The sequence below is a fragment of the Zootoca vivipara genome, chromosome 16 (assembly GCF_965207765.1).
Source record: "Zootoca vivipara chromosome 16, rZooViv2.hap1.1, whole genome shotgun sequence".
NCBI classification, from domain to species: Eukaryota; Metazoa; Chordata; class Lepidosauria; order Squamata; family Lacertidae; genus Zootoca; species Zootoca vivipara.
The window spans coordinates 25,910,887-25,936,978 of record NC_142599.1 but is presented as its reverse complement, the minus strand read 5'-3'; the positions used below and the strand labels follow the sequence as shown (position 1 = coordinate 25,936,978).

Genomic DNA, 26,092 nt, shown 5'->3' with positions numbered 1-26,092 from the left:
TTGCAGGGAACCAGGCAGAGGGCCTTCTCGGTAGTGGTGCCCGCCCTGTGGAACGCCCTCCCACCAGATGACAAAGAGAAAAACAGCTACCAGATTTTTAGAAGCCCTGTTTAGGGAGGCTTTTAATGTTTAATCAATCATCTTATTCTATTATTCTGTTGGAAGCTGTTCAGAGTGGCTGGGGAAACCCAGCCAGATGTGCAGGGTATGAATTTATTATTATTATTATTATTATTATTATTATTATTATTATTATTATTATTATTATTATTATTTCCCACCTCATCTGACCATGCCATTGAGAAGGATTTTTGGTTAACGTTTTCATATAATGAGTTATGCAAAAGTATAGATGGTTAAACCACGTACTCAAATTTATTCAAGCTATCCAAATTAAAAACTTACAAACAAATCCAAAGGTTTTCACCTGGCTCCTTTGTTTCCAATATTACAACTGCTACCAGACAGCCACACATGGCTGGTTACAAACTGTGATGGTGTCAGCCCCCAGCCCCCTATTTGACATGAAAAATGAGCTCTTAGCAATGAGTTCCTGATTGGAGCTGTTACATCGCCGCCACCCTGAAATGTGAAAAGTCTTGCTGCAAATCACTCAAAGTTTTGAGTCCTCCAAGTCCTCCTTTTTAGTCTTCCAAGTTGCGGAACGCATTCTGCATTTCCTCGCTAAGCTGGGCGTAGTAAGCTTTGATATTTGCCTCTCCGTCCTTCCCTGGATCCTGGATAAAGAGACAAACCATGATTTATGAATGGCAGGCTGAAGACACATTGCAAGAAAAGAAAAGAAAAGAAAAGAAAAGAAAAGAAAAGAAAAGAAAAGAAAAGAAAAGAAAAGAAAAGAAGAGAGCTTCTAGGACCAGCAGCAGATTTTGGACTCTCACATTTCTTTTTCTTTTTTAAAAGAAATTATTTTTATTTTATTTTACAAATACAAGGTTGTAGAGATCCAAATATATATCCATATACAAAGACTCTCGTGACTTCTCCCCACTTACTCAATGGGCTCCCGTTTTAAACATTTACAACTGCATATTCTTCCATACTCTAAATATTATATAAATCCATATTGTCCATGGTACAAATGGAATCAAAATCCTGTAAAAGTTTCCATCTGCTTACAGTGGTCCCCTAAATAACTTATAATTTTTTCTCGTTCTTTTTATGAAGTTTTTGTGCTCTCGGTTCCTGAGTTTTCCAGTCAGCTCTGCCATTTCGGCATAGTCCAACAGCTTGGTTTGCCATTCCTCTCTGGTCGGGACTTTTTCTTCTTTCCATCTCTGGGTGGGCTCTCAAATTTCAACAGTGTCCTGTGTGACACTGAAATCTCCCCCTCTCACACCCTTTTCTACAGCACTGTTTTGGCGCCCCCTGCAGCACAGCACCCAGTATGACCGCACAGGTTGCACCATCCTAAAACCGCTTCTGCTAGGAGGATGGAGGCAGGTAGAAATAAAAGGGAGGCTGCAATCAGCTAGTAAAACTGAAGGCAGACGGCCCAGCCTCACCTTAAACTTCATGGAGCTCAGCTTGTACATTATCTCCCCAAGGTTCTCGCGGATGACAGCCCAGGTGATTTTGTGCTCGGACTGAGCAGTGGACTCTACTGCATGGCGGGCCAACTCATAGAAGCCAATCATGTTCTGGAGCATTCCTACTGTCTTGTAGAAAGGGCAGAACCTGGAATCGAGAGGCACATTGAAGTACTTTAATGCATGCTCAGTGGTGAGCGAATAAATCTGAGTGCAAATGCTGTGGAACGTCTTGATTTTTTTTTTACTGGGGTGCTGTTTGTGGGAGGCACCCTCCTTAGTTATTTGTTTCATAAAATTTGTACATTGTTTAACTATAAACAACAACAACAACAACAACTCTCAAAGTAGTTTGCAATAAAGATAGAAGAACAAAGTTATCAATATGGAAAATTGGTAATAATTTAAGACTTTGGGAAAATTAAAATAATAGACTAAAACTCACATCAGCTTCAACTTTCTGGGAGGCTTGTCTAAACAAAAATGTTTTAGCAGATGTCAAAAAGTACCTGCCTGATGTCAATAGGTAGGGAGTTCCTCCCCAAACCTATCACCTGCATACCATTATGTCTGTCAAATAAGAAAAGGTGCATTTCTTTTGCTACAGAAAAGCGGAAAGGATGAACAATCAAGGAAATAGTATGGGTAGGACCCACAGACAGGAAGCTTGTAATTAACATTGGAAAGGCTTTGTGCTGATCAGACTCACTCCTATGTTGATACATCACTGAAGAATCTTGGTCAGGGGGAAAGGAGTTGCTGTGCAACAGGGCTAAGGAACCTTTGGCCCTTCGGGTGTTGTTGGGTAGCAACTCCGATCACCCCTGACCTTTGGCCATGATGGCTGCAGCTGATGGGAGTCCAACAACATCTTAGTGTGGAGTACACCTCAATGACCGCCTCTTTCCATATGAACCTACCCGGACTCTGAGATCATCTTCTGAGTCCCTCCTTTGTGTGCTTCCTCCTTGAAAGGTCCGGAGGGTGGCAACATGAGAACGGGCCTTCTCTGCAGTGGCTCCCCATCTGTGGAATGCTCTCCCCAGGGAAGTTTGCCTGGCACCTTCATTATACACCTCTAGGCACCAGGCAAATATGTTTCTTTTAAAACCAGGCCTTTGGTTGATCTGATTGACATCCTATGCCCTTTTAAAATGTGGCTCTTTTTGGAGGGGTGTTGTTGGATTATTGTTGTTATTTTGATTTTATATATTCTGATCTTTTCTGTGAATCGCCCTGAGACCTCCGGGTATAGGGCGGTATATAAAATAAAAAATAGAGATAAGATAAGATGATAAGATAAGATGATAAGATAAGATGGTAAGATAAGATGGTAAGATAAGATAAGATAAGATGGTAAGATAAGATAGATACGATAAGATAAGATAAGATTGAGAGGCAATATGATAGCCATCTTCAAATATCTGAAGGGCTGTCACATGGAAGATGAAGCAAGCTTGTTTTCTCCTGCTCTGGAGACCCAAAACAATGGATTCAAATGATGAGAAAGGAAATTATGACTAAACATTAGGAAGAACTTCCTGATGGTGAGAGCTGTTTGACAGTGGAACGGACTCCCTTGGAAAGTGATGCTCTCCTTCCCTGGAGGTTTTCAAATGGAGGTTGAACAGCCATCTGTCAGGGATTCTTTAGCTGTGGTTGGACTAGATGACCCTTGTGAATCCCTTCCAGCCCTACAGTTCTATGATCTGGAGGGCCACAGGCTCCTCATCCCTGCTGAACAATTAAAAATAATAATAATAATAATAATAATAATAATTTATTATTTATACCCCGCCCATCTGGCTGGGGTTCCCCAGCCACTCTGGGTGGCTTCCAACCGAATATTAAAAACAGTACAGCATCAAACATTAAAAACCTCCCTAAACAGTAGAGCATTGAAGTGTTGTGTTGGGAACTCCACTTTAATTCTGTTTTCAGCTAATTACGGAAAAGCAACACCTTGGCAGAGCTAAATGAGGAGAGTAGAACTTGGGCAAAAGTGCTGTGTGAAAGAGAGGTGTCGACTGGTGTGGGGTTACCTGTCATAGGAAGAGTAGCCGTTTTGCTGCAGGAAGTCATCCTTGATCAGTTTGGCCACCTCCAGGGTGATCTTGTCCGTTTCAGCAAGGGACGCCTGGACAAAGGAAATAGTTATAACTGGGGAGCAGCAGCAGGAAAAGAGCGAGGTTGGGGAAAGAGAAGAATCGGGATCTAGGCACCTTCAATAGCTCTGCCTGCCGTCTCTCTCAAACAGAACACTCGGTGCTTGAAAGAAGAGGCGCGGAGGTTCAAACCTGCCTGGAAATTACACCTTTTATTCCAGGCATTATTTGCATAATCCCAGATTCCCCACCCAGCTTCATTTCTCCCCAATAGGGAAGTGCGGCAATGCAAGGCACATTGTGCACTGTCAGTGATCTAAGCTTAAGCCCTGCTGTGATTGGAAACAGATTCCAGGGCTTTGTAGCAATTTTTGGGTGCTTTGATCACTTCACACATTTTATATCAGGAATTCTTACAACAACCCTGCAAGATGTCTATCTTAGCAGTCTGAGTTACTTGAGTAATAGCCAATTGCAGAGTTCCAATGCCCCAGGATTTGAGCTAACAATAGATTTTGAAATACCGCTTGCACTCACGTCACTGTGACTTTTCAAAATGAACTGCAAAATCAGGTTCCTCTCATCCTTTCAAGGCACAGAGCTACAGTGCCAGAGTTACAGGCAATGCAAGGCCCCTGGTCTCAACAAACCTGGAATGGTGATAAATTTGTGATGGCACAAATACCATTCCACTGAAGCGATAATGAGGCAAATGAAGATTTTTAAAGGGACAGAAACGAATTGATGAGTAATGATTTTTCTCTCCTCCCTCTGCAGACAGCCTTTTGTTCTCCTCACCTTTCCAACCAGCTGGACAATCTCTGCCAGATCTTCCTCCTCTTGCAGGATCTCCTTGGCCTTAGTGCGCAGGGAGACGAACTCCGGGTAGTGCCTCTCATAGTGTTCATCTAACGCCCGCATGTATTTGCTGTAACTGATCAGCCAGTTCACTGATGGGAAGTGCTTTCGCTGAGCTAGTTTCTTGTCCAGCCCCCAGAAGACCTGGAATTATTAGGACCAGAAGGGAGGTGAGGAGTTAGCAGGACCATGCCAGGTAGCGTCAAAGAGCTGGCAACACTCTAGGAGAGAGACTCACCTGGACGATCCCCAGCGTTGCTGAGGTGACTGGGTCAGAGAAGTCACCGCCAGGAGGGGAGACCCTAGGAGTCAATGGGAAAGGTGAGGTGAAACTCCCAGCAAGAGCTCAGTTGAGGATCTGATCCTACTGGAAGCTGGCAAGCTGTGGCCAAGGTCTGAAACCAACATATACCTACTTACTAAAAATGCAGGCCCTTGCAAGTCTGAAAAAAGGAGACGTGTGTAAAATTCGGCCCGAGTCCATAGAGAGGTCTTTTTAAAACAAGAAAGCAGAACTGGACACTGAACCTGGGACCTTAGGAACACCAAGCTCCTGCTCTAATACTGACCCTGGGGCTGATGGGAGTTGTGGTCCAATATGGCCATGCTAGCTGAGAGCTGATGGGAGGTAGAGTGCAAAATGGCTGTGTTGGCTGGGGCTGATGGGTGTTGGAGTCCAAAAGGGTCATGTTGGCTGAGGGCTAGTGGGAGATGTAGTCCCAAACTTCTGAAGGGCACTAGGGTGGAGAAAGCCAGCAGAATGAATGGATTTGACTATAGGGGCTGATGGACACTTTAGCCCAAAATATCAGAGGCCACCAGGCTGACATGGGGCTGTGCTAAACTCACAAAATAAAATTTACTGCAAACACTGAAGAACGTTGATATTATTTTTAATATACCACCATCCACACGCCTGGAACTTTACGGAGACCAGAAATTACGTGACACAAAATTCAACGCAAGGAAGGAAGATGGCTTATCTCCTTTCCTTGTTTTGGATTTTAGATAATGGGTGCTATCTTTAAAAAACAACCACCCAGAGTTCTCTTACTCAATAGAAACTTGTCTGTCACCAACGTTAAGCACCTTTAGAGACGTGTTGAAATAAGTAAATGATATCAATGAATTGCTTGAAAGGCAGTCGGTTTATCCGCTCAGAGATCTTTAACCGGGTTTAGGAGTCCCCTGCTTCACTTCTCTCCAACCACACCCTCGGTAAGGCACCAAGGTGGTGAAACTTACGCTCCGACGATGCTGACGCTCCCTTCCCGCTCTGGACTCCCCAAGCACTTCACACGCCCAGCCCGTTCATAGAAGGAAGCCAGGCGGGCACCCAAGTAGGCCGGGTACCCGCTGTCTGGAATGTAAGAATGTAAATGTAAGAAGACCCCTGCAGGGTCAGCAGCCCCATCATGAGTTCTCGCAGTGCCTCCCATGGGATGCCTATGAGCAGGAAATGAGCACAACAGCACTCTTCTGCTCTTGTTCCACAGCAGCCTGGATTCAGGTAGCAAAGAGCCAGGATCGCCAGGAACCATGGTTATCCTCCATGGATTTTGCCTAATTCTCTATCAAAGCTGTCCAAAGTGGTGGCCATCTCATTTTATATTTTTATGTTGTGAACCACCCTGTGATCTCCAGATGACAGACAGTACAGTGGTACCTCGGGTTACAGACGCTTCAGGTTACAGACTCTGCTAACCCAGAAATAGTACCTCGGTTTAAGAACTCTGCTTCAGGATGAGAACAGAAATCGTGCTCCGGAGGCTTGGCAGTAGCTGGAGGCCCCATTAGGTAAAGTGGTACCTCAGGTTAAAAAGAGTTTCAGGTTAAGAACGGACCTCCAGAATGAATCTTAAACAGAAGTACCACTGTATACTACTACTACTACTACTACTACTAATAATAATAATAATAATAATAATGGGGTGCAAGTTTACAATCTAAGGGGGAAAATGACACACAAAGGATAAGGGACAGGGAGGTGCTGAAAGGATGACATTGAAGGTGCCTGCCTGATGTCAGGGTGCAAAGGATGGGGATCAAGATGATCAAGGGCCTGGAAACCAAGCCTTATAGGCAATGGTTGAGGGAGTTGGGGTGTTTAGTCTGGGAGGTGATAGGCTAAAAAGTAAAGGTAAAGGTACCCCTGACCATTAGGTCCAGTCGTGAACGACTCTGGGGTTGCGGCGCTCATCTCGATCTATAAGCGAGGGAGCCAGCGTTTGTCCACAGACAGCTTCCGGGTCACGTGGCCAGCATGACTAAGCCGCTTCTGGCGAACCAGAGCAGCGCATGGAAACACTGTTGACCTTCCCACCGGAGTGTTACCTATTTATCTACTTGCACTTTGACGTGCTTTCGAACTGCTGGAGCTGGGACCGAGCAATGGGAGCTCACCCCGTCGCAAGGATTTGAACCGCCAACCTTCTGATCAGCAAGAAGAAGAAGAGTTTGGTTTTTATATCCCGCTTTATCACTACCCAAAGGAGTCTCAAAGCGGCTAACATTCTCCTTTCCCTTCCTTCCCCCACAACAAACACTCTGTGAGGTGAGTGGGGCTGAGAGACTTCAGAGAAGTGTGACTAGCCCAAGGTCACCCAGCAGCTGCATGTGGAGGAGCGGAGACACGAACCTGGTTCCCCAGATTACGAGTCTACCACTCTTAACCACTACACCACACTGGCTCTCTCTCACCACAGCAAGCCCTAGGCTCTGTGGTTTAGACCAGAGCGCCACCTGCGTCCCTTTCAGGTGATAGGCTAGCCATCTTCAAATACCTGTAGGGCTTTCTCACAGAAGACGGAGCAAGCTTTTTTTCTGCTGCTCCCAGGGGCGTAGGAAGATAGGGGCAGTGGGGGTGGGCCGCCCCGAGCAGCGGGCTCCAAGGGGCGCCATCGTGGGCACCCATCCCACCCCCAAAATGCACCCCTGCCCTGGAACACGTGTCACACCCCTCCAGGAGTTGCGCCGTGCCCCTGGAACGTGTGCCACGGCCCTCCGGGAGGCGCGCCCCACCCCCAGAACGCGCACCATGCCCCTGCCCCTGGTGCCGGAGCATGAAGCTCCACCACTGGCTGCTCCAAAGGGTAGGACCCAAATCAGTGGAATCAATTTGCAATAAAGGAGATTCCAATTAAACATTAGGAATAACTTTCTGACAGCAAGAGCTGTTGGGCAGTGGAATGGACTCCCTCAGAAAGTGATGCTCTCCTTCATTGGATGTTTTTAAACAGAGGCTAGATGGCTGTTAGGAATTCTGTAGTAGTAGTAGTTAATTTATATACCACCCTTCATCCGAAGATCTCAGGACAGTTCACAAGATAAAAATACTGGATAAAAGCACAAAATAAATAGCTAAAACAAAACAATAACCCCCGCAACCACAAACACTTTTAAGAATGCCGTAGAATATTAATCAGCCAAAGGCCTGGTTGAAGAGGAACATTTTCACCTGGTGACTAAAGACGTATAATGCGGTTGTGATTCCTGCATTGCAGGGGGTTGGACTAGATGGCCCTTGGGGTCCCTTCCAACTCCAGAATTCTATACTGAACTGGCACTGTTCAGTACCACTTAATACTTATTCTGCATTTGTAATAATAATAATAATGTGGAAGCACCCACACACTTTGGAACTCCCTGCCCACTGACATCAGGCAGGAAGGCACCATTCCATTGTAATGTTTTTGGTGTCTCCAGGTCTTGTTTGTCATGTTTTTCTTAAGATTGCAAGCCTGTGGACAGGGACAGTCTTTTAGACAGTCTTTAGACTGTCTGTAAGCTGCTCTGGGAGACTTTTTGGCTGAACAGCGGGGTACAAAGGCTCCACATAAATACAAGTAAATCAACAAGAGTCAGTGGGACAGGATCGCTTGTCCCATGCTCACTCTATATAAATCGCCTAGACATGGGAAGTGAAGGAAGTCTCAAAAAACAAAAAGAGGGTTACCTGCAGGCATTTCGGCCAAACGCCCAGAGATCTCACGGAGCGCCTCCGCCCAGCGGGAAGTGGAGTCAGCCATCATGCTGACGTGGTAGCCCATGTCACGGAAGTACTCTGAGAGTGTGATCCCTGGATGGGGTGGGGAAAGAGAAAGCGAGAGAGAGAGAGGCCTTGTGAGTGGGAGGAGATCCCTCTGAGGAGCAAGAGCCTCAAGCAGAAGAGCCAGGAAGACAAGAGATCTTCCAAAAATATAGTGTGGGAGGACATCTCTTCCCTACCCCCAAATGCAGGGAAGAGGTTGAGATCACAAGATGATCTCGGCTCAGGGCCTGCTTGCCTGTGAGGTGAGGTGAGGAAGATGCCATAGGTCAGGCATCCCCAAACTTCGGCCCTCCAGATGTTTTGGACTACAATTCCCATCATCCCTGACCACTGGTCCTGTTAGCTAAGGATCATGGGAGTTGTAGGCCAAAACATCTGGAGGGCCGCAGTTTGGGGATGCCTGCCATAGGTGGTAGGCCCCTCCACAGTGGTAGATCTGGGCTCTGAGGAGTGGGCCACACACCTGCCTCTCTGTGCTGCCTGCCCACCACATGACAGCGGTGGGAAGGTGGGAAGCAGTGGCATGCATCCCATTCCTTGGAGTGTGGAACTTGCTGCTGTGGAGAAGGAGGAGGAGGAGGTGGGGATGGCATTTTCAGTTTTGCCTAAAGTGGCAAAACATCCCCTGTTGTAGGGTACCAAAGATTCACCCAGCCCAGCACCCTGTCTCCAACAGAGAGTGGCTGGGCTGATGCCACTCCTTGCAGCTAGGGAGCATTCATGGAGAAGGCTGCCATCGTCGTATGGGACTAACAGTGAGATTATTGGGATGCCAGGGAGCCATTTTTATACATTTGCCGGAAACAGGGCGAGAGAAGGGCAGCCTCACCTGTGTAAATGGAGGCCTCTCGTGCGGCCACAGGCATGTTGGACGTGTTGGCGACGAGCGAGGTGCGCTTCATGATGGTCTCCGTCTTGCCGTCCACTTCCATCGTCAGCTGAGAGAGGAAGCAAAGTGATTACAGGGCAGAGGAAGGGTGGGGAGGTTTAGGGAAGATGAAATATACTCAGAGTCAAGAGTGAATTTCATGCTCTTTATTCAGCTCATAGTCATCAAGGAGGAGAAGAGAAGACGAATGGCTCTTTTCCCAAAACCATCTGCTTATATACATTATTTACACAATGGGCCTTGCGTGATTGGCTACTTCAGGGCTACACCTGTGGGCCAATTATATTGTGGATTGACTTTTGCCTGCAGCCTGATTGGCTGCTCCTACAGGCCAATCAGGTAGCAGATTCACTTATGCCAGCCGCCTGATTGGCTGCTCCAGCAGGCCAATCAGGTTGCGGATTCACTTCCACCTGGAGTTGGATTGGGTAGCTCCCGCTGATTCTGAATCCTATTGTTCTAGGATTCAGCTCAGTACATAACAGAAGAGTTGGTGGGGTGGGGTGGGTAGAGCTAGAGATTGGGGCAGTGCACAATAATGCTATGTTTGCCTTAAGGAATAAGGAATTGGGAGCAAAGGATCGGGATGGCTCCGCCCACAGCACAAAGCCCCGCCCACTCCACTGATCTCACCTCGGGGAAGTCCCTCAGCACTTCAGACATCTCGTTGCCCCGCTCACCGCAGCCCACGTAAATGATGACATCGCTGTTGGAATACTTGGACAGCGACTGGGAGATGACTGTCTTGCCACAGCCAAAGGCGCCTGGGATGGCTGTGGTCCCGCCTTGGACACACCTGTGGGAAGAAGTGGGGGGAGAGGATAATGGAGGGAAGGGAAAGGTTCTGCAGCCCAGCCCGCCCAGCCTCCAAAACGGTTTGGCATCTGGTGGAAGATCTAATTGCAATGAGAATCAGGATCCTCTTTCCCTCTGGCCCTGCCCATTACTGGCATGTGGCCCCTGAAAGATGGATGTGAATGTGGCCCTCAGGCCAAACCAGGTTATCCCAACCCCTGGCTTACGGGAAGAGGGCGTCCAGGACCCTCTGGCCAGTCAGCAACGGATGATTGGCCGGGAGCTTCTCTGACACGGGACGGATCTGCCGGACGGGCCACACCTGCACCATCGTGAGTTTCTCCTTCACTCCCTCAAAATCGAGTTCCAACACCACATCCTTCAGGGAGAAAAGGCACAGGGGTGAGAGTGGCCACGGTGCAGTTGCCAGAAGCTGGCTGTTCAAAATCTCCCATTTCAGCCCAAATTCACTATTTCCACCTCCCATTCTACAATGTGGGAATAATAAGAATGACAACGGCCTACCCCCTTACAGAACTGTTCAAATGATTCCTGAGCTAATGTGAAGTCCATTGGATGCTCTAAAAGGCTGCATAAATGCATTATATTGTTGTTGCTGTTATTATCATCACTATGGGACATAGGTGGCGCTGTGGTCTAAACCACTGAGCCTCTTGGGCTTGCCAACTGGAAGGTCGGCGGTTCGAATCCCTGCGATGGGGTGAGCTCCCGTTGCTCTGTTCCAGCTCCTGCCAACCTAGCTGTTCGAAAGCACACCAGTGCAAGTAGATAAATAGGTGCCACTGTGCCGGGAAGGTAAATGGCATTTCTGTGTGCTCTGTTTCCGTAACGGTGTTCCGTTGCGCCAGAAGCGGTTTAGTCATGCTGGCCACATGACCCGGAAAGCTGTTTACAGAACTCCCAGTCAATTTAATGCACAAGGTTTAGCCAATTAGTCGAATAAATCTGCATAGAAGAAGCACACATACAACACTACCTACCGAAGTATCATACTGCCCAGCTGGGGCAACGTGGGTGACTGTGCCCCGGCACCGGGGTGGCACCATGATCATATGCTTGATGAGGGAGTTTTCGCGCACTGTTCCGTAAATATCGCCGCCAGTTACATGGCTCCCAACCTAAAGACGTAGAAAGGAGAGCAGCATAAATGGTTAAGAAGCACAACAGGATCTCAACATAAAAGCTGACCCAAGACAGGGGCTGGATGTGTTCTGTGAGAGTCCACGCAAGCACAGAGAAGTCACATAAGGGGGAATTGGCATCCTGAGAATCTTAGCTCCCAATTGTCTTTGTATTTAAAGCAATCTTCTAGTCCTCATGAGTGTGAAAACTGGCTTTAAAATGTGTGAGAAACACCTGCTGAAATCAGATGCCTATGGGGAACTGTCCCACTAAGGATTTGAAGCCACTTTTCTGGATGTCTGGCTATTATTATTCTTTTCAAAGTGAGTTTCTAGCCTTTTATTTGAGAAGATATAAGGGAGAACACACAGGCAGTGTCCACTGTCCAAAGCCTTCATAAGGAGTTAACTTTCCACCATTCTGACCAATGAATGCAATACCCCTATTTAAAACGTTACAAAAAGATTTACATGTTATAAAATTTATGTTCCATTGTATGGACATATAACACAATACAATCACAACGTGATTCCTGTATTGCGGGGGCTGGACTAGTTGACACTTTGGGTCCATTCCAACTCTACAGTTCTATCATTCTGCAGTAAATGTTAGCCTACTATTACGAAGATTGCGGCAAATCTGGATTCACACACACACACACACACACACACACACACACACACACCCCTTGCACATTTTCATTATTAAATTTCTGGCCATCAGCCTGTAAATCAACCATTTACAAGAGCACCTGCATTTTTTCCATGTTAGGGCTGGGAGAGACCCACCCCCCCCCCCATGTCTGAAAGCCTGGAGAGCCAGGAAATGCATACTGAGCTAGATGGACCAATGGCCCGATTCAATTCAAGACAGCTTCCTATGTTCCTATTGCAAGCCTGCAGGCTGGAGTAGACAGAAAGTTGGATTAGGGTAGAAGAGATCCAGCTTCCAATATTCACTCAGCCAGGAAGCTCACCTTAGCACAGTGGTTCCCCAAACTTTTGGGGGCCACTGCCCCCTTGGTTTCATAACTCATCCCTAGGGCCCAGGGCCTTGTTGCGCCCCAAAACCAATAGCGTGTCTCTTACCCGGATGTTTGGGCTGGGACTGAACTCCCATTTCAGGTCCTTGGACAAAGCCGAGATGTTGATGCCCCGGGGGATGTAGATGCTCTTGGTGAGCTCTGTGATGTCTTTCAGGGGCCGCTGGATCCCGTCAAAGATGGACCCCATGATGCCTGGGCCAAGCTCCACCGAGAGCGGCTTCCCAGTCCTCAGCACAGGATCCCCCACGCAAACACCCGCTGTAGCAGTTACTCAGGAAAAAGAGTTTGATAACAGAGAGCAAGGAAAGGGCAGAAGGGGAAGGGCAATGGGGTTCCTTCCCAGCCAGGCTGACCTGAAATAGATATTCCAATGTTGTCATCTACCTTTGCACAGGTACTGTTTCGAACTATATGCCTTTTGGAACGGTAAGAGGCGACATGATGCGAATTTATAAAATCCTGAATGGCGTGAAGAAAGCGGGCAAAGAATAAAATTTCTTCCTCTCTTATAATACCAGAACCTGTGTGTTTCGGTCCTGCTTGCTGTTTTTCCATTGGGGCCTCTGGTTGGCCACTGTGAGAGCAGGATGCTGGACTAGATATAATAATACCATAATAATAATAATAATAATAATAATAATAATAATAATAATAATAATATATTTGTACCCCGCCCATCCGGGTGGGTTTCCCCAGCCACTCTGGGCGGCTTCCAACAAAGATTAAAATACATTGGCCTGATCCAGCAGGCCTTTCTCATGTTCTTAATACTTCCAAAGGCTGTCTTCACTTGTGCCTTGTGACCGCCCCACAATGGAGACATTACTTTTTGGAAATGTAATCAGAGTCCCCACAACACTGTTAGAGCAATGGCTGGCTGTTTATGTGTGCTAAACATTATTTGGTTATACGGTATCTCCTCTTTCTAATTTCTATACCTCTCCTATATATATATATATTGATTTCAACACATACGTGTGAATGTGTCAGGGGGGCGGGGATTAACAAGAAGAAACAACGGCTGGATCCAGACACATTAAAAAAATGTTTCAGGAAAACATGGTGTAAAACTCATAATGAGAAATCACATTGCGGAAGGATTGGACTCCAGAGCGCCATCTGGTGTCACAGTGTTATAATGCATTTGAAATGCTTTTTTTTTTTAAAACTAATGTAGCTGAGTCCAATGATTGGTGCAATGGGCCCTTCTGTACCCTGTACCTTGGCATAGCTGCCAAGTTATCCCTTTTTTTAAGGGATTTTCCATTATGCTGAATAGGCTTCCTCGGGAGAAAAGGGAAAACTTGGCAGCTATGTACCTTGGCTGAAGGTGGTTTGTGAACCACACGTGCCTCCTTTGATTCCCTCTTGACCATGTGGCATTCGCCTCCAGCTACTGCTATCCTACATTTTCTTCCTCCTAAATCAATGTAGCTCTTAGGGTTGCCAGACTCAATAGAGGGCAGGACTTCTGTGCCTTTAATTGCCCTGCTCTCTTTTGAGTCTGGAAACCTTAAAGAGAACCCAGCAGACCCTTTGCTTGGAAATTAAACAAAGGGTCTGCTGGTTTCTCTTTAATGTTTCCCAGACTCAAAAGAGAGCAGAGCAATTAAAGGCACAGAAGTCCTGTCCTCTATTGAGTCTGGCAACCCTAGTAGCTCTCCTGTTTGGATTTTCCAAGCACAGAGAACCTCCAGATTTAGGGAGGAAAAGGTGGGACAGCATAGGGACGGGCCCAGTCATAGTTTAAAAGGCAGCATGGACAACAACCCTGACAAAATTTGTAAATTCGTTGAAGTAAAAGCCTTGTAGAAGTAAAAGGTCAGACTCAGAGATGTTCCTTGCAACCAGGAACATAGGAGAGGTGCGTCTTAGGAAGGTGAGGCCCAAAGTTGGCTGAGAGATGGAAACGCAAGTCTCGAAAGGGACTGTGGAGGGAGGGAGGGAGCAGGTAGACTCAGGGCAGAGGGAGGGAGACAAAGGAGACAAAGAGCCTGAGAAGCTGGAGGAGACATCATCTTCACCCTTTCCAGAAAGATACAGGTCTCCTCATAGACTTGGATGGTAGCCAAATCACCCTCCAGACGGATTATTTCGCCCACCAGCTCAAAGTGTCCGACGCGCACTAGCTCGTACATGGCAGCTCCAGCCATCTTGCAGGCAATCACCACTGGCAGTGGGGAGAGGGAAAGAGAGAGTCACCCCACCTTTGATCACAAGCTTGCCTGCTTGCTTCTCCGGCTAGTGCCGGCTCTCGGTATCTGCCTTAATTTAAATCGCAGCTACGGTATACACGTGCAGATAACTGGGGCACAGTCCAATTAACGTTGAAGTTCAATTAACATGGGAATAAATCCCCTTTGGGCTTGCAAATCACGATACAAACAAATCTCAGCGTTTCAGTTCTCCACCTAAGCCCTGTGCAGTAAACCAGTCTGGAAGCTAACAGAACGTGGAGAACAGTGACCAAGTCATTATTCTCCAAAAGGAGCTGGAAAGAGGCACTCCTAACCACTGAGGTCACCTGAGCCTCCAATGGCAATGTTGGATCCAGGAGCACCCCATTTCCCCCAGCAAAGCTATGGTCCTGCTCTTTTCCCAGGGGGAAAGCAACCTTGGGCACAGCAGGCCATCTTGACTGAAGCAGTGCAGACACAAGCCCCACCTCTTTCAAAACCACCAGTTATTTAAACCACAGAAGTTGCAGAAAGTGTTAGCGTTCCGAGAAGCCAAGAGAGAGGGATGCTGAGATTGGTAGTCCAATAAAAAAATAATAATCTTCCCTATCCTTGTTTGTAGTTAGCACAATCCAGAGATTTTAAATGTTGATTAATAGACTGTTCAAACTTTAAAAAGAAGAAGGAAGTGTTATGCTCAGTTTGGTTTACTGTACTAACATGCCTTGCTGCACAAAGGCAAAATTGGGTTATTCCTTGCAGAGTAAACTCATTTGTTCCTATTTTCCTCTTTGGTTGTTGGAGGGTATTATTAAGCCTCTCCAAGTGCCAGAGAACCTACCTGGTCCAGAGACACCATGCACAAATCCCATCTCACTCTCTTTCTCTGCATCCCCAATCTTTGGAAGTTTGGAGAACTCCATGATCTGGAAGGTGAGATGAGGCCACAGGGTAAGACTTTCAACGGCAACAATACCTGCATCAGAAATGGGGTGGGAGGATAAATCAAAGCAGTGCAAGAGGGGGGCATTGTTAGGGGATGTGGGACCCATGCTCTGGGTCTTTTGCACTGAGCTTCAGATTTCCTGCTTCTTTCAAAAACTTTTGTATATAAAATATGCTCACACAGGGCAGTTTAGCGCAATGCTGGTAAGACCACAGCTACCCAACATCTTAATTTGCCCAGACAGAAAGCACATATAAAATTAGCAAGAGTGGTGTTGTGCCATGGGCTTGCACCTGAGTCTTTCAGCACCCAGCAACCCCTCTGCAGCCCATCCCTGTCCCCACACATCTTCAAATGGTGGGTCACAGCTGGGGAAGAGCTTCGCCTAAGCTGGAGCGTACATTTTGCTATGGTTGCCAACTTTCTTTCTTTTTTTCTAGTGGAGCTTCTGTGCCTTTACAACAACAACACTTCAGGGCAGGCGGAATGCTCACTGGTGAAACTGTTCCTGTGTGGAGATAAAGCGGCTGGAAAAAATATTCATCAGCTGAACGTCAGCCTGTCATGCACCCGTTAATGGCACAGAAGCCCCATCAGAAACACATTGAAAACACACCATTGGCAACTGTGGTGCAAAGCTAGCTGGGAACAGCACCCATTCCCACCCGCACTGAATTCCTGAAGGCCAAGCCTTACCTTTTGGAAGAGAAGTGCCAAACTATTTGGAGACGAGGAGTGAGAAAAGTCCTTCCTTGCATGTGGGTGCTCAGATCAGCCTGACCTCTCCTTCTGCTCTCAAGGTTTACTCAGGCTTGGTGGGGCAGTGTTCCTACTTTGGGGGGGGGGAGGGATGTTATTATACAGGGAAAGTGGTCAGGCAAACAGGTACGGCACGACCGCTTTCTGCTCTGAAACCAGTTCTGACCTGAGCTGGCCACAGAGAACTGGGGAGAGGCTGGAGGTCACTGGGACAGGAGGAACAGAGCAAAACCTTACGAAGCGACTGCAAACAGTCATTCTGTGTACTGTCAACAGTTCGCTGGATTTTCCTTCCTGGTGCATCAGGGCGGGGGGCTGCTCTGTTCTGATCCCCTTCAATAGGAAACAGAAACTCAACAGTTTTCTCCATATAGCCACATCTCCATGTGGGGTGGGGGTGGGGAGATGTACCTGTTGAATTTCTCTCTGCCATGTATCTGTTAAAGGCAGAGAAAAAGAGTGGCTCTGGATTGCATGGGAATAGCAACCCTCTTTGATAACAAATTAAAAAAAATCAGGGATAATTTTGTCAAGGAGCCATTTAAAACACAGGGCCTTTAAATTTCCCTCTGGGCTGGTAGGGGGAGTTGGCAATTCTGACCCCAGGTACCCCTGCATAAGATATAAACATAATAATGAAGTATTTGTTTTCTATAAGACATTTACCACAACCAAGGGCCCCTCCATACATGGACATTCATGTGCTCATGATGCTATCAGAGCATTCACCAGTGTTCCCCTTTAAATACATATTGTACCTGCAGACATTTGGAGTGGTCACACTGTTTCATTTCCAATCCATGCACATCCCATAATTTCTTGCTGAAAACCCATAGCTTTCTATGCCACAAATGTTCTGGTTTATTTTTGTCCTAGTTTTGTGACACTGTAGCCTCTCCAGACAGCAGGAATGTGTTAGCATTGGGGAAACTTCACAGAACTAAAGCAGAACAAAGCAAGGCACGAACATGGTTTAGAATTTACGAACATCAAAACATTCTGGAGGGGCCCCCCAAACCAGGAAAGCCTTTGGAGGGCACTGTGCAGATGCTCAGGAACCGAACATCCACCATATAAATGCCCTTAAATAAATTATTTCCCAATGGGAAAACCAATTCCTTGGGAGGAGCCATGAATCGGCGATAAGAAATAAACAGTAAATTGCAAGAACTCAGGCCAGAAGAAAAATGGATTTCAAATAAATCTTCACAAGGTTTTATTTGTGTGATGAGGAGTTCAAATAGGAGTCAATCCCAGTATTGAAGGCAAATAAATATAAATTCCAGTAAAAATCAGGACAAGGCCCTGTTTCGACAATTCTTCAGCAGCAAAGATTCACAGGTCAGAGTGTACCAAGGCATTTTTCTTCTGGCCCGAGTTCTTGCAATTTACTGTTTATTTCTGGACTTTACCAAGAACTCCAATTTCTACTATGAATCAGTGATAAAGCACCATTTTTACATGCAGATAAAATTAAATTAAAATTTGAAATCCCACATTCAATTCCTGGCATCTCTATTTAAAAAAAAAAGATTCTTGGTTAGCAGAAGCCTTAGAAGAGCACTGCTTGTCAGGGCAGACACAGGAGAGGCTCTCTCTCTCTCTCTCTCTCTTTGCCCCTTCTTACATTCAGTCTCCTGTCTGCTGCACATGCTCAGAAACACTCAGGTGTGTTCACATTACCCCCTTAGAATGCATTGGTGTTGTTTTTCCAGTCCAAGAGGGGTGAAGCTGGTTTGAGAAACAACCGATCCAACAGCAGTATTTTGTAACAAACTATAGGATTGGTGCTGGATTATCCAATAGGCAGACTAAGCATGTATTTAGGGCACCAGCAAAGCAGGGACACACAGAAATGAGGGTTTTTTTTGGAAAGAATTTGACACAGATTTTTTTTAAAGCATCAAAACAGTCATTACAGGGAGAATCTACACAGCTTTCTTAGTTTTCCTTACACTCCACCCCACACTATTCCCCCATTTTTCTGTTCTCTTATTATTTATCCCCACCTAAACCATAGGGCCATCCTACTAACGTTGATCGAAATAATATGAGGGAATCAGATCCAATGCATGTACATTTCAGCATACTGTACATGTAAGTTTTGAAAAATAAAATTTTATTTTACAGGTTAGTATCGTTTTTATTTTGAATTACATATGGTGGGGGAGGGACCATAAACTTTTCAGTGTTTAGGTCCTCTAAAGGGCTTAATCCAGCTCTGTACAGGATACATGTGCATTTTAGACACATGCTTGTGTGAACATGGGTTAAAAATCCCACACTAGGAATGCGGTATCTGAAGAAGTGTGCATGCACACGAAAGCTCATACCAATGACAAACTTAGTTGGTCTCAGTCTAAGGTGCTGCTGGAAGGAATTTTTTTATTTTGTTTCGACTGTGGCAGACCAACACGGCTACCTACCTGTAACTAGGAATGCAGTGAATGTGTACAGAAAACAGGAATGTAAACATGAAGGTTGCTAGGTCAGGAGCATCCCAGATCCTGAGCTTTCATGCCTCAAACCTGAGATCTAGGAATGGCCCCTGGTGAGTCTTCTTCTGTGCTCCCTACCACCTCCCTGGAGATGGAGGTGAATTGGAAGAGAGGCGGTGGGAGCAGAGAACGGCAAGCCCTCATCCTCTCAGAGTCTATGCAATAATTTTCAGAGGTGGAGGCTAATTGGGAGAGGGGAAGATGGTGCAGAGAAGGGCAGACCCCACCCCCAAGACTCAATGCAATAATTTGCAGCCTGAAGCTTGCAAGCTGCACATACAGTATTCTTAATTTTTCTTTTGTGGGGTTTTTTTTTAAGGCACTCTCACCCACCTGGAGATTAAAGCCCTACCCCTGCCACCTGGAGGGGGCCAGGCAAATCTGGATACAGTGGTACCTCGGTTTATGAACACAATTGTTTCCGGAAGTCTGTTCATAAACTGAAGCGAACTTTCCCTTTGAAAGTAATGGAAAGTGGATTAATCCGTTCCAGACGGGTCCGCGGAGTACGCAACCTGAAGCGTACTTAACCCGAAGCATGGGTGTAATTGGTTCCGGAAGTCTGTTCATAAACTGAAGCGTTCATAAGCTGAAGCGAACTTTCCCATTGAAAGTAATGGAAAGTGAATTAATCTGTTCCAGATGGGTCCGCGGTGTTCGTAAACCGAAAATTCGTAAACTGAGGTGTTCATAAACCGAGGTTCCACTGTCAATCCCGGAGGTCTGGGCACAACTACAGCTCACAGTTCCCACTTTTTTGAAAACAAATGAAGGAAGCTGTATGATACCACTACCTCCAATCCCGTCCCCCCCCCCCGTCACCCCCAGCTCATCATTTTTGCCATTAATGGTTATTGTTCCTCTGCAAATCCCAATTCTTTCCAGATTCCTCGTGACGCTCCTATGCTGGCCGTAAAACAAACACACACACCGGGATTATTAATGCTCCTACTAACTTTACCACACTCAGCAAATGCTTTCTGGCAGGGCCTGCCTTTTCCTGTAAGCCGCAGAATCCGTTGCCAAGACACATGACGGGGTTGCTAGGGGCTGCCCGTTGCTAGGCAACCAGGCTTTCTGCTCTGCAGAGGCTTCTTCTTTTAAGGTAGGCCCAAATGACAGTTTCTGAGATTGATGACACAGCCATTCCTGAATGCATGCACAAATCTGGTTTGAGAGGTTTTTTTGGGGGGAATAGGGAGGGACATTTATCCAGCACAACTGGAAAACACACCCTGGCAGTGTGCTCAGGGGTGTTTGTGAGAATGTGCACAATAAGCTTTTCTCTTTTTTTGCCGGGGGGGGGGGGCAGGGGGAACAAACCTTGAAGTCTGTGATCTGACAGCTAACATATGAAGAGGAGGAATGTTATTTTGGAGTAGGAAAGAATGCGTGTTGTTGTTCTTGTTGTTTTAAAAAAAACAAAATTAATTGAGGAATTGCACCAAACTCCTTGCACAAATGCTTCCACCGTTCCTATTTACCAGAGGAAGGGCACCCTTTCTTAGCCTGTTCCTGGTATAACATGCTTTTTGTTCCTGTGGGGGCAGCCCGGGAAAGGGACATTGATTTTCAGTTTAGGCTCAGTGCAGGGGCTTTAAACCCAAGTACAAAAAAACCCCTTTATTCTTATTTTAGTTTTTGGAGAGGTGGGAAGGGAGTGTCGGGAGTGAGGATGCATACGTATTTTTGTATATTGTAACGGTAGATTTTCAGTTCAGTAAGTGAAGTGGTCTATTTACATCTGGTGTATTGGAGCACATTCCTGGAGTCATGCATTTAAAACACTATGATACTTCTTTAAACAGTCATGGCATACACTGAAGGATTCTGGGGCCTGTAGTTTGTTAAGGATGCTGAGAGCTGTTAGGAAGCCCCTGTTCCCCCTCTTAGAGCTGCAATCAATCCCCCTTCCCAGGGAAGTTGGGAGACTTGGGAAGTTGAGGGAGTTGGGTAAGTTTAATAATAATAATAATAATAATAATAATAATAATAATAAATAAATAAATAAATTTTTATTTATACCCCGCCCTCCCCAGTCAGAACCGGGCTCAGGGCGGCTCACACCAATAAAATTACAATAAAACATAAGAAGCAATTAATTAAAATACAGATTAAAATACAGTATTAAAATTTAAAATGCAGCATTTTGAGTGGTCAAATTCAAGCCATGAGGGAGGAAAAATGCAGGGGTCAGACTAAGTCCAACCCAAAGGCCAGGCGGAACAGCTCTGTCTTGCAGGCCCTGTGGAAAGATGACAAATCCCGCAGGGCCCTGGTCTCCTGTGAAAGAGCGTTCCACCAAGTTGGGGCCAATACTGAAAAAGCCCTGGCCCAAGTAGAGGCCAATCTAGCCACCTTATGGCTCGGGATCTCCATAATATGGTTGTTTGTGGACCTTAAGGTCCTCCGCGGGGCATACCAGGAGAGGCGGTCCCGTAGATACGAGGGTCCCAAGCCGCATAGGGCTTTAAAGGTCAAAACCAGCACCTTAAACCTTTAGCCTGGCACAGAGGGGACAGAGGTGATATGAGAGCCAGTTTATGAAGGAGTGTGGTTTCATTGGGCATCTAATGATAAGACCTATCTGTATTTTTTATTGTTGGTAGTCTCTGCATCTCTCCTCTTTCCTGCAAGAAAAAAAATTGTTTACTTGTATTATTTTAGGTTTGTTCCAACATGGCTATTTGCAGTTCATTAAGATGAATAAATAAAACCCTCTTTGGATTGTCCACCACCTTGTCCCTTGAACCTTCTTGCTTTTGCCCCCCTGCAGGTCAAACCTGGTATGGCAGCCGCCGGCCGCAGCTGGGAGTGGAGGCCAGTGGTGTGCAGTGACCTCCTCGGCCGTGCATTCCACTCTTGCAACGTGGTACAGGGCAAGCTCCTCATCTTTGGGGGCCAGAAGTCACAGGAGACCCAGGAGCCGCCCCTTGGGGATGTGGTGGCCTTCGACCCCTCACTCCAGACGGTCAAAAGGATGGCTCCCGAATGCGAGCACCGCCGGAGCCACCACGAAGCTGTGGTCCTGTCTGACCGCTTCCTGTGCGTGGTGGGGGGCTGGGATGGCTCCCACCGGGTCTCTGACGTGTGCTGCTTTGACGCCGAACAGGGGCAGTGGGAACGCTGGGCTGTGGGGCCCTCCAACCAGGCCCCCGTGGGGCTCAGCAGCCACACTTGCACTAAGCTCACAGACCACGAGGCACGGGTGGTGGGCCGTGAGGGCGGGGTGCGGACTCAGCGGCGCTACGCCAGCATATTCACACTGCATCTCAACCCTGGCAACAAGACCTACTGGTACGACCTTGCCCAGAATACTGAGCTGCTTGCAAGGACTTCGGTCCTGCAAAGGTTTTTCTAAGGAAGCTGAATGTTGGAAGGGTCAGAGCGGATGAAAGAAAGTACTTCTTCACGCAGTACATAATTAAAAGTGCAGAACACAGAATGGCTTTAAAAGGTTGGACAAATGGAGAAGGCTAGCAATGGCTACTAGCCATGTTGGCTATGCTTTGCCTCCCAAGTCGGAGGCACCAATGCTTCTGAATTCCAGAGGGGAGAAGGCTCTTGTGCTCAGATCCTGCTTACCAGTTTCCTACAGGCATTTGGTTGGCCACTGTGAGAACAGGATGCTGGACTAGATGGGTCACTGGCCTGATTCAGCAAGCTCTTCAATCTTAGATGGTACAGGCCAGACTTAAGTAAACATCTGTTAGATCTACTAGCAAGCAAGGGGGATCCTCCAGATGTTATCGGACTCCAACTCCCACCATCTTTGACCATTGGCCACGATGGCTGCTGGGAGTTGCGAGTCCAACCGCTGGTATAGGAAAGCCGATGTGGCATAGTGGTTAGTCTTGGTCCTGGGAGACCAAAGTCCAGATCCCCACTCAGCCAGGAAGCTCACTAGGTGACACTGAGCTCACTCACTGGCTATAAGCCTAACATACAGGCTTGTGGGGTTTAAATGAGAGAACTATGTACGCCACCTTGAGTTCTTGATAGAGGGCTTTCTAATTTCCTTTTGTTATTTCTTTTCTTTCTTTTTGCTTTTCTCTATTTTTCTTTTCTAGATTAGTGTGGTTTTCATTGTCTTTTATATTGAAAACATTTAATTTTAAAAATATTATTATTATTTTAAAAAGAGCATCCTTTGCCTCTCTCCTCCTGTTGCCAGGTACAAAGAAGAGGAATCACGCACGGCCTCCCGGGCCGGCCATTCTGCCATGCTGCTGCGTGAAACCACCCCAAGCGGGAAGAGCAGTGGCTACAACCTGGTGGTCTTTGGAGGGCGTGACTCTGCTGACTTCGACATAGCTGGACACTGGGGGAAAAGCAAAATCCATGTGAGTGTGAGTGGGGTGGGTGCATGATGTGGCCTTGCAGAAATAGGAAAACCGAGTAGAGCATCGACTTTACATGAAAAAGGTTTAACGTTCATCGCCAGGCAGGGCTGGGATAAAACTCCCCGTCTGAAGCCCTGTAGAGCCTCTGCCAGTCAGTGTTGACAAGAGTGAGCGGGATGAATTGTCTCAATATAAGCAAACTTCTGATGTTCACCCTTGCAAATCCCCAAACCAGTGCCATTTTAATTCATTATTTGCATCCCTCCCTCCCTTCCTCCTGAAGGTGGCCAGGGTGGTAAACAGATCCACAAAAACATTCTGAAACAGTAAAAAAGGAATACAGTGGTACCTTGGTTCTCGAACGTAATCCATTCCGCAAGTTTGTTCGACTTCCGAAACATTTGAAAACCAAGGTGCGGCTTCAGATTAGCTGCTGTAGCTTCCTGCACTCAAGCGGAAGCCACGTCGGATGTACAGCTTCCGAAAAACGTTCGCAAACCGGAACACTTACTTCTGGGTTTCCGATGTTCGTGAGCCAATTTGTTCATCAACTGAGCCGTTCAAGAACCAAGGTTCCACTGTATTGAAAAAACAACCTAAAAGCAGTTGCAGTTAAAAACATAAATCCACCCAGCCATCTCAGGGATTGCCAGGCACCACCACCAAGGCCTCCCCTGCCAATCGTAGGGTCCAAATGGCTCGTACTGTGGAAAGTGTTCTTTTGGGTTCAGATCAGGTTGTGAAATTGAGCCTCTTCGAGCGCCACCTTCCTCCCCTTTGTATCAGACCCTCTTCTCCCCATGCTTTACCCTCAAGCTCCTGTTGCTCTCAGCATTCTCAGCCTGTCCTGTTGTCCTCAACATCGTCCATTCAACCATCCCGCCCCATTGGAATGCAGTCCCTCCGCTTAACAATCCATATTCTCTCACTAAAATCAAGCATTTTAAATCCATAACATTCTAATAAAAGAATTTAGTGGCGCTTAAACTTGTACAGCCTCCATCTCTCCGCACTTTTCAAAGTCTGTCGCACCCTTTCCCTCCCTCAGGTTGATTCTGTTCATGCTCCTGGGCTGACAGAGAATCTCTCTCGCTTGGTCAGCACTGAAAAGGGATCCCGGCAGGGTCCCAAAGGCCTGAGGCACCAATCTTGCACCGTGGTGGGGCCTTTTGCTGTCATCTTTGGTGGGGAGACTTTATCGACCGGCAGGGATGCCATTTGCAATGATCTTTACATCCATGATACAAGTAAGTGGCATCTTTGTGCAAAGAATCTCTCTGGCCAGAAGTTGCAACAAATCTTGGGGGCCCCTGTTAGAACAACACATGTAAATTCTCCAGCTATGTAGCATCTTCCACACACACACACCCCATGGCAATTCTCCACTTGCCCAGTGTTGTTGAATAGGGAATTGTAAGTTTAGCAAGCCATGATGAGGAACAAGTACACCTCAGATAAAATGTAGGGGGAAACTGAAGCAACTGTTAACCAAGACAGCTTGGCCTATGCCATCCCTCCACACAGTTATGAGCCTCTTTTGCACCCAACCAGCAGCTAGAGTTGATGGGATAGGAAGTCTCTCCCAAGAACCTCACAGAGCTTGTCTATTCTCTCAGGGTCTTCGCCAGCCAACTGGTTTCACTTCCCTTGCTCCAACCGGGGCCAGAAGAGAGTTGGCCACCGCACCTGCCTCTGCAATGACAAGCTCTACCTCATTGGGGGGTTTGGGGCTGATGGAAAGACGCCCTGCCCAGAGATCTGCAGCTTGGAGTTCGCTCTGTGAAGTTTGAAGCCTCTTGCTAGTGGCTCTCATCAACATCCTCAAGTGGACAGCGCTCTCAATTCTGCTCCACTCCCCTCTCGCCTGCAGGGGAAAGTGAGCCCCTGGGCCATGTGAAATAAAGCACCCCTCTTGCATGTCAGACTTCGACGCTCTTTCTGCAGGTAAACATACAAGAGGGGGAAGTGATAAGACTGAAGGACACTAGGAAGAAAATGCCTCATCGGGCAGGGGTGTGTGTGAAAAGATCCCAAAATTATGAATAAAGTTTTTCTGTGTAAAAATCTTACTGATTATAGAGGGCCTTCAGTATTGAAATCTTGATCCATGTTTATCTGCACTCTACACTGTTTAAAACACATTTTGTAATGGCAAACAAAAGCTGAATTCTTCACCCAGTCTATGTGCATTTGCAAGATTTTGCTTGGGGGAGGTCTGGTTTTAGCAGATTAACATGAGTTTTAATCAATTAAGTCTACATACATGACCAGTCTTTTGTGGCGCGGCAGGCGTGGGGGTGAAGCATACTTTCGTTTCACATGATGCACATCCTATCTAGAAAACAGCATTGTTCCTGCAAGAGATGGGGAAATGCCTTTTAAGGTGACCCCTGTATTGACAATTTATTTTTAAAGAGTGTTCCCCAACTAATTGGGCTTTTGACTGAGTAACAGATTTAAGCATAGTAACCACTTTGGATGATTCCTCTTTTTTAATATATGATGATTGCAGCACATTAACTTTGTTCTGCTGTGCTTCTTATTGGCAGGGTGGGGGGCAAGGAGGTAAATTCCTACACACAGACATTCCTCATCTGGTTTCTCAGATTTTAAGTATATATTTGTGCCCAATACGGGCTAGAAACTCACTCTGAAAGCAGAGATACAGAAGAAGCCAACAGCTCATATTTTGCTCTAGGAGAATATTGGCATTCAAACACCAGTCCTATATGTTACCTAGCCCAACCTTCACCAAATGTTTTGGACAACTCCCACGTGGCTGGGGCTAATGGGAGTTGTGGTTCAAAACATGTGGGGAGCATTGGGTTGGCTTTGGGCTAGCCAGGTGGGAGCCATTAACTGAAGATGCTGGAGGCCAAACCTGGGACCTTCTGCACACCAAAACATGTGTGCTGCCACAGGCCTTTGTGCCTCCC

At 46.7% G+C, this 26,092-nt stretch overlaps 2 protein-coding genes across 5 annotated transcripts; one reads left to right on the top strand and one right to left on the bottom strand.

Moving 5' to 3' along the window:
* Positions 1-351: 351 nt before the first annotated feature.
* On the bottom strand, positions 352-16,349 carry LOC118075888 (V-type proton ATPase catalytic subunit A). Of its 2 annotated transcripts, none has more exons than XM_060269401.2 (15): positions 16,253-16,349; positions 15,452-15,586; positions 14,475-14,603; positions 12,477-12,691; positions 11,247-11,384; positions 10,473-10,624; positions 10,084-10,246; positions 9,391-9,499; positions 8,466-8,588; positions 5,756-5,870; positions 4,749-4,812; positions 4,451-4,654; positions 3,590-3,684; positions 1,524-1,695; positions 352-737 (listed from the first exon to the last, which is right to left on the bottom strand). In XM_060269401.2, the coding sequence occupies exons 2-15, from the start codon at positions 15,531-15,533 to the stop codon at positions 645-647; spliced, it is 1,854 nt and encodes a 617-aa protein (XP_060125384.1). In that variant the 5' UTR covers positions 15,534-15,586; positions 16,253-16,349; the 3' UTR covers positions 352-644. The 2 variants fall into 2 exon arrangements, with proteins under 2 accessions (XP_060125384.1, XP_034954149.1); XM_035098258.3 differs by having other exon boundaries at positions 15,452-15,536.
* A 3,387-nt stretch (positions 16,350-19,736) lies between these two features.
* Positions 19,737-25,223, top strand: KLHDC9 (kelch domain containing 9). Of its 3 annotated transcripts, none has more exons than XM_035099233.3 (5): positions 19,737-19,918; positions 21,590-22,110; positions 22,988-23,156; positions 24,205-24,403; positions 24,773-25,220. In XM_035099233.3, the coding sequence occupies exons 2-5, from the start codon at positions 21,602-21,604 to the stop codon at positions 24,937-24,939; spliced, it is 1,044 nt and encodes a 347-aa protein (XP_034955124.3). In that variant the 5' UTR covers positions 19,737-19,918; positions 21,590-21,601; the 3' UTR covers positions 24,940-25,220. The 3 variants fall into 3 exon arrangements, with proteins under 3 accessions (XP_034955124.3, XP_088515957.1, XP_088515958.1); XM_088659831.1 differs by lacking the exon at positions 19,737-19,918 and adding an exon at positions 19,940-19,983; XM_088659832.1 differs by lacking the exon at positions 19,737-19,918 and adding an exon at positions 20,275-20,331 and having other exon boundaries at positions 24,773-25,223.
* The last annotated feature ends 869 nt before the right edge of the window (positions 25,224-26,092 follow it).

What these genes read in the sequence shown, in the direction of transcription:
- KLHDC9 (XM_088659832.1), top strand. Translation starts at nt 20,275, where the DNA reads ATGCTTCCACCGTTCCTATTTACCAGAGGAAGGGCACCCTTTCTTAGC. An exon ending in CCTTTCTTAGCCTGTTCCTG is followed by an intron (nt 20,332 to 21,589) that starts GTATAACATGCT and finishes GCCCCCCTGCAG; the next exon opens with GTCAAACCTGGTATGGCAGC. An exon ending in GGGGGAAAAGCAAAATCCAT is followed by an intron (nt 23,157 to 24,204) that starts GTGAGTGTGAGT and finishes TCCCTCCCTCAG; the next exon opens with GTTGATTCTGTTCATGCTCC.
- LOC118075888 (XM_060269401.2), bottom strand. Translation starts at nt 15,533, where the DNA reads ATGGAGTTCTCCAAACTTCCAAAGATTGGGGATGCAGAGAAAGAGAGT. An exon ending in GTCCTGGACGCCCTCTTCCC is followed by an intron (nt 10,247 to 10,472) that starts GTAAGCCAGGGG and finishes TTCTTCCCACAG; the next exon opens with GTGTGTCCAAGGCGGGACCA. An exon ending in AGAGGCCTCCATTTACACAG is followed by an intron (nt 8,589 to 9,390) that starts GTGAGGCTGCCC and finishes CACCCCATCCAG; the next exon opens with GGATCACACTCTCAGAGTAC.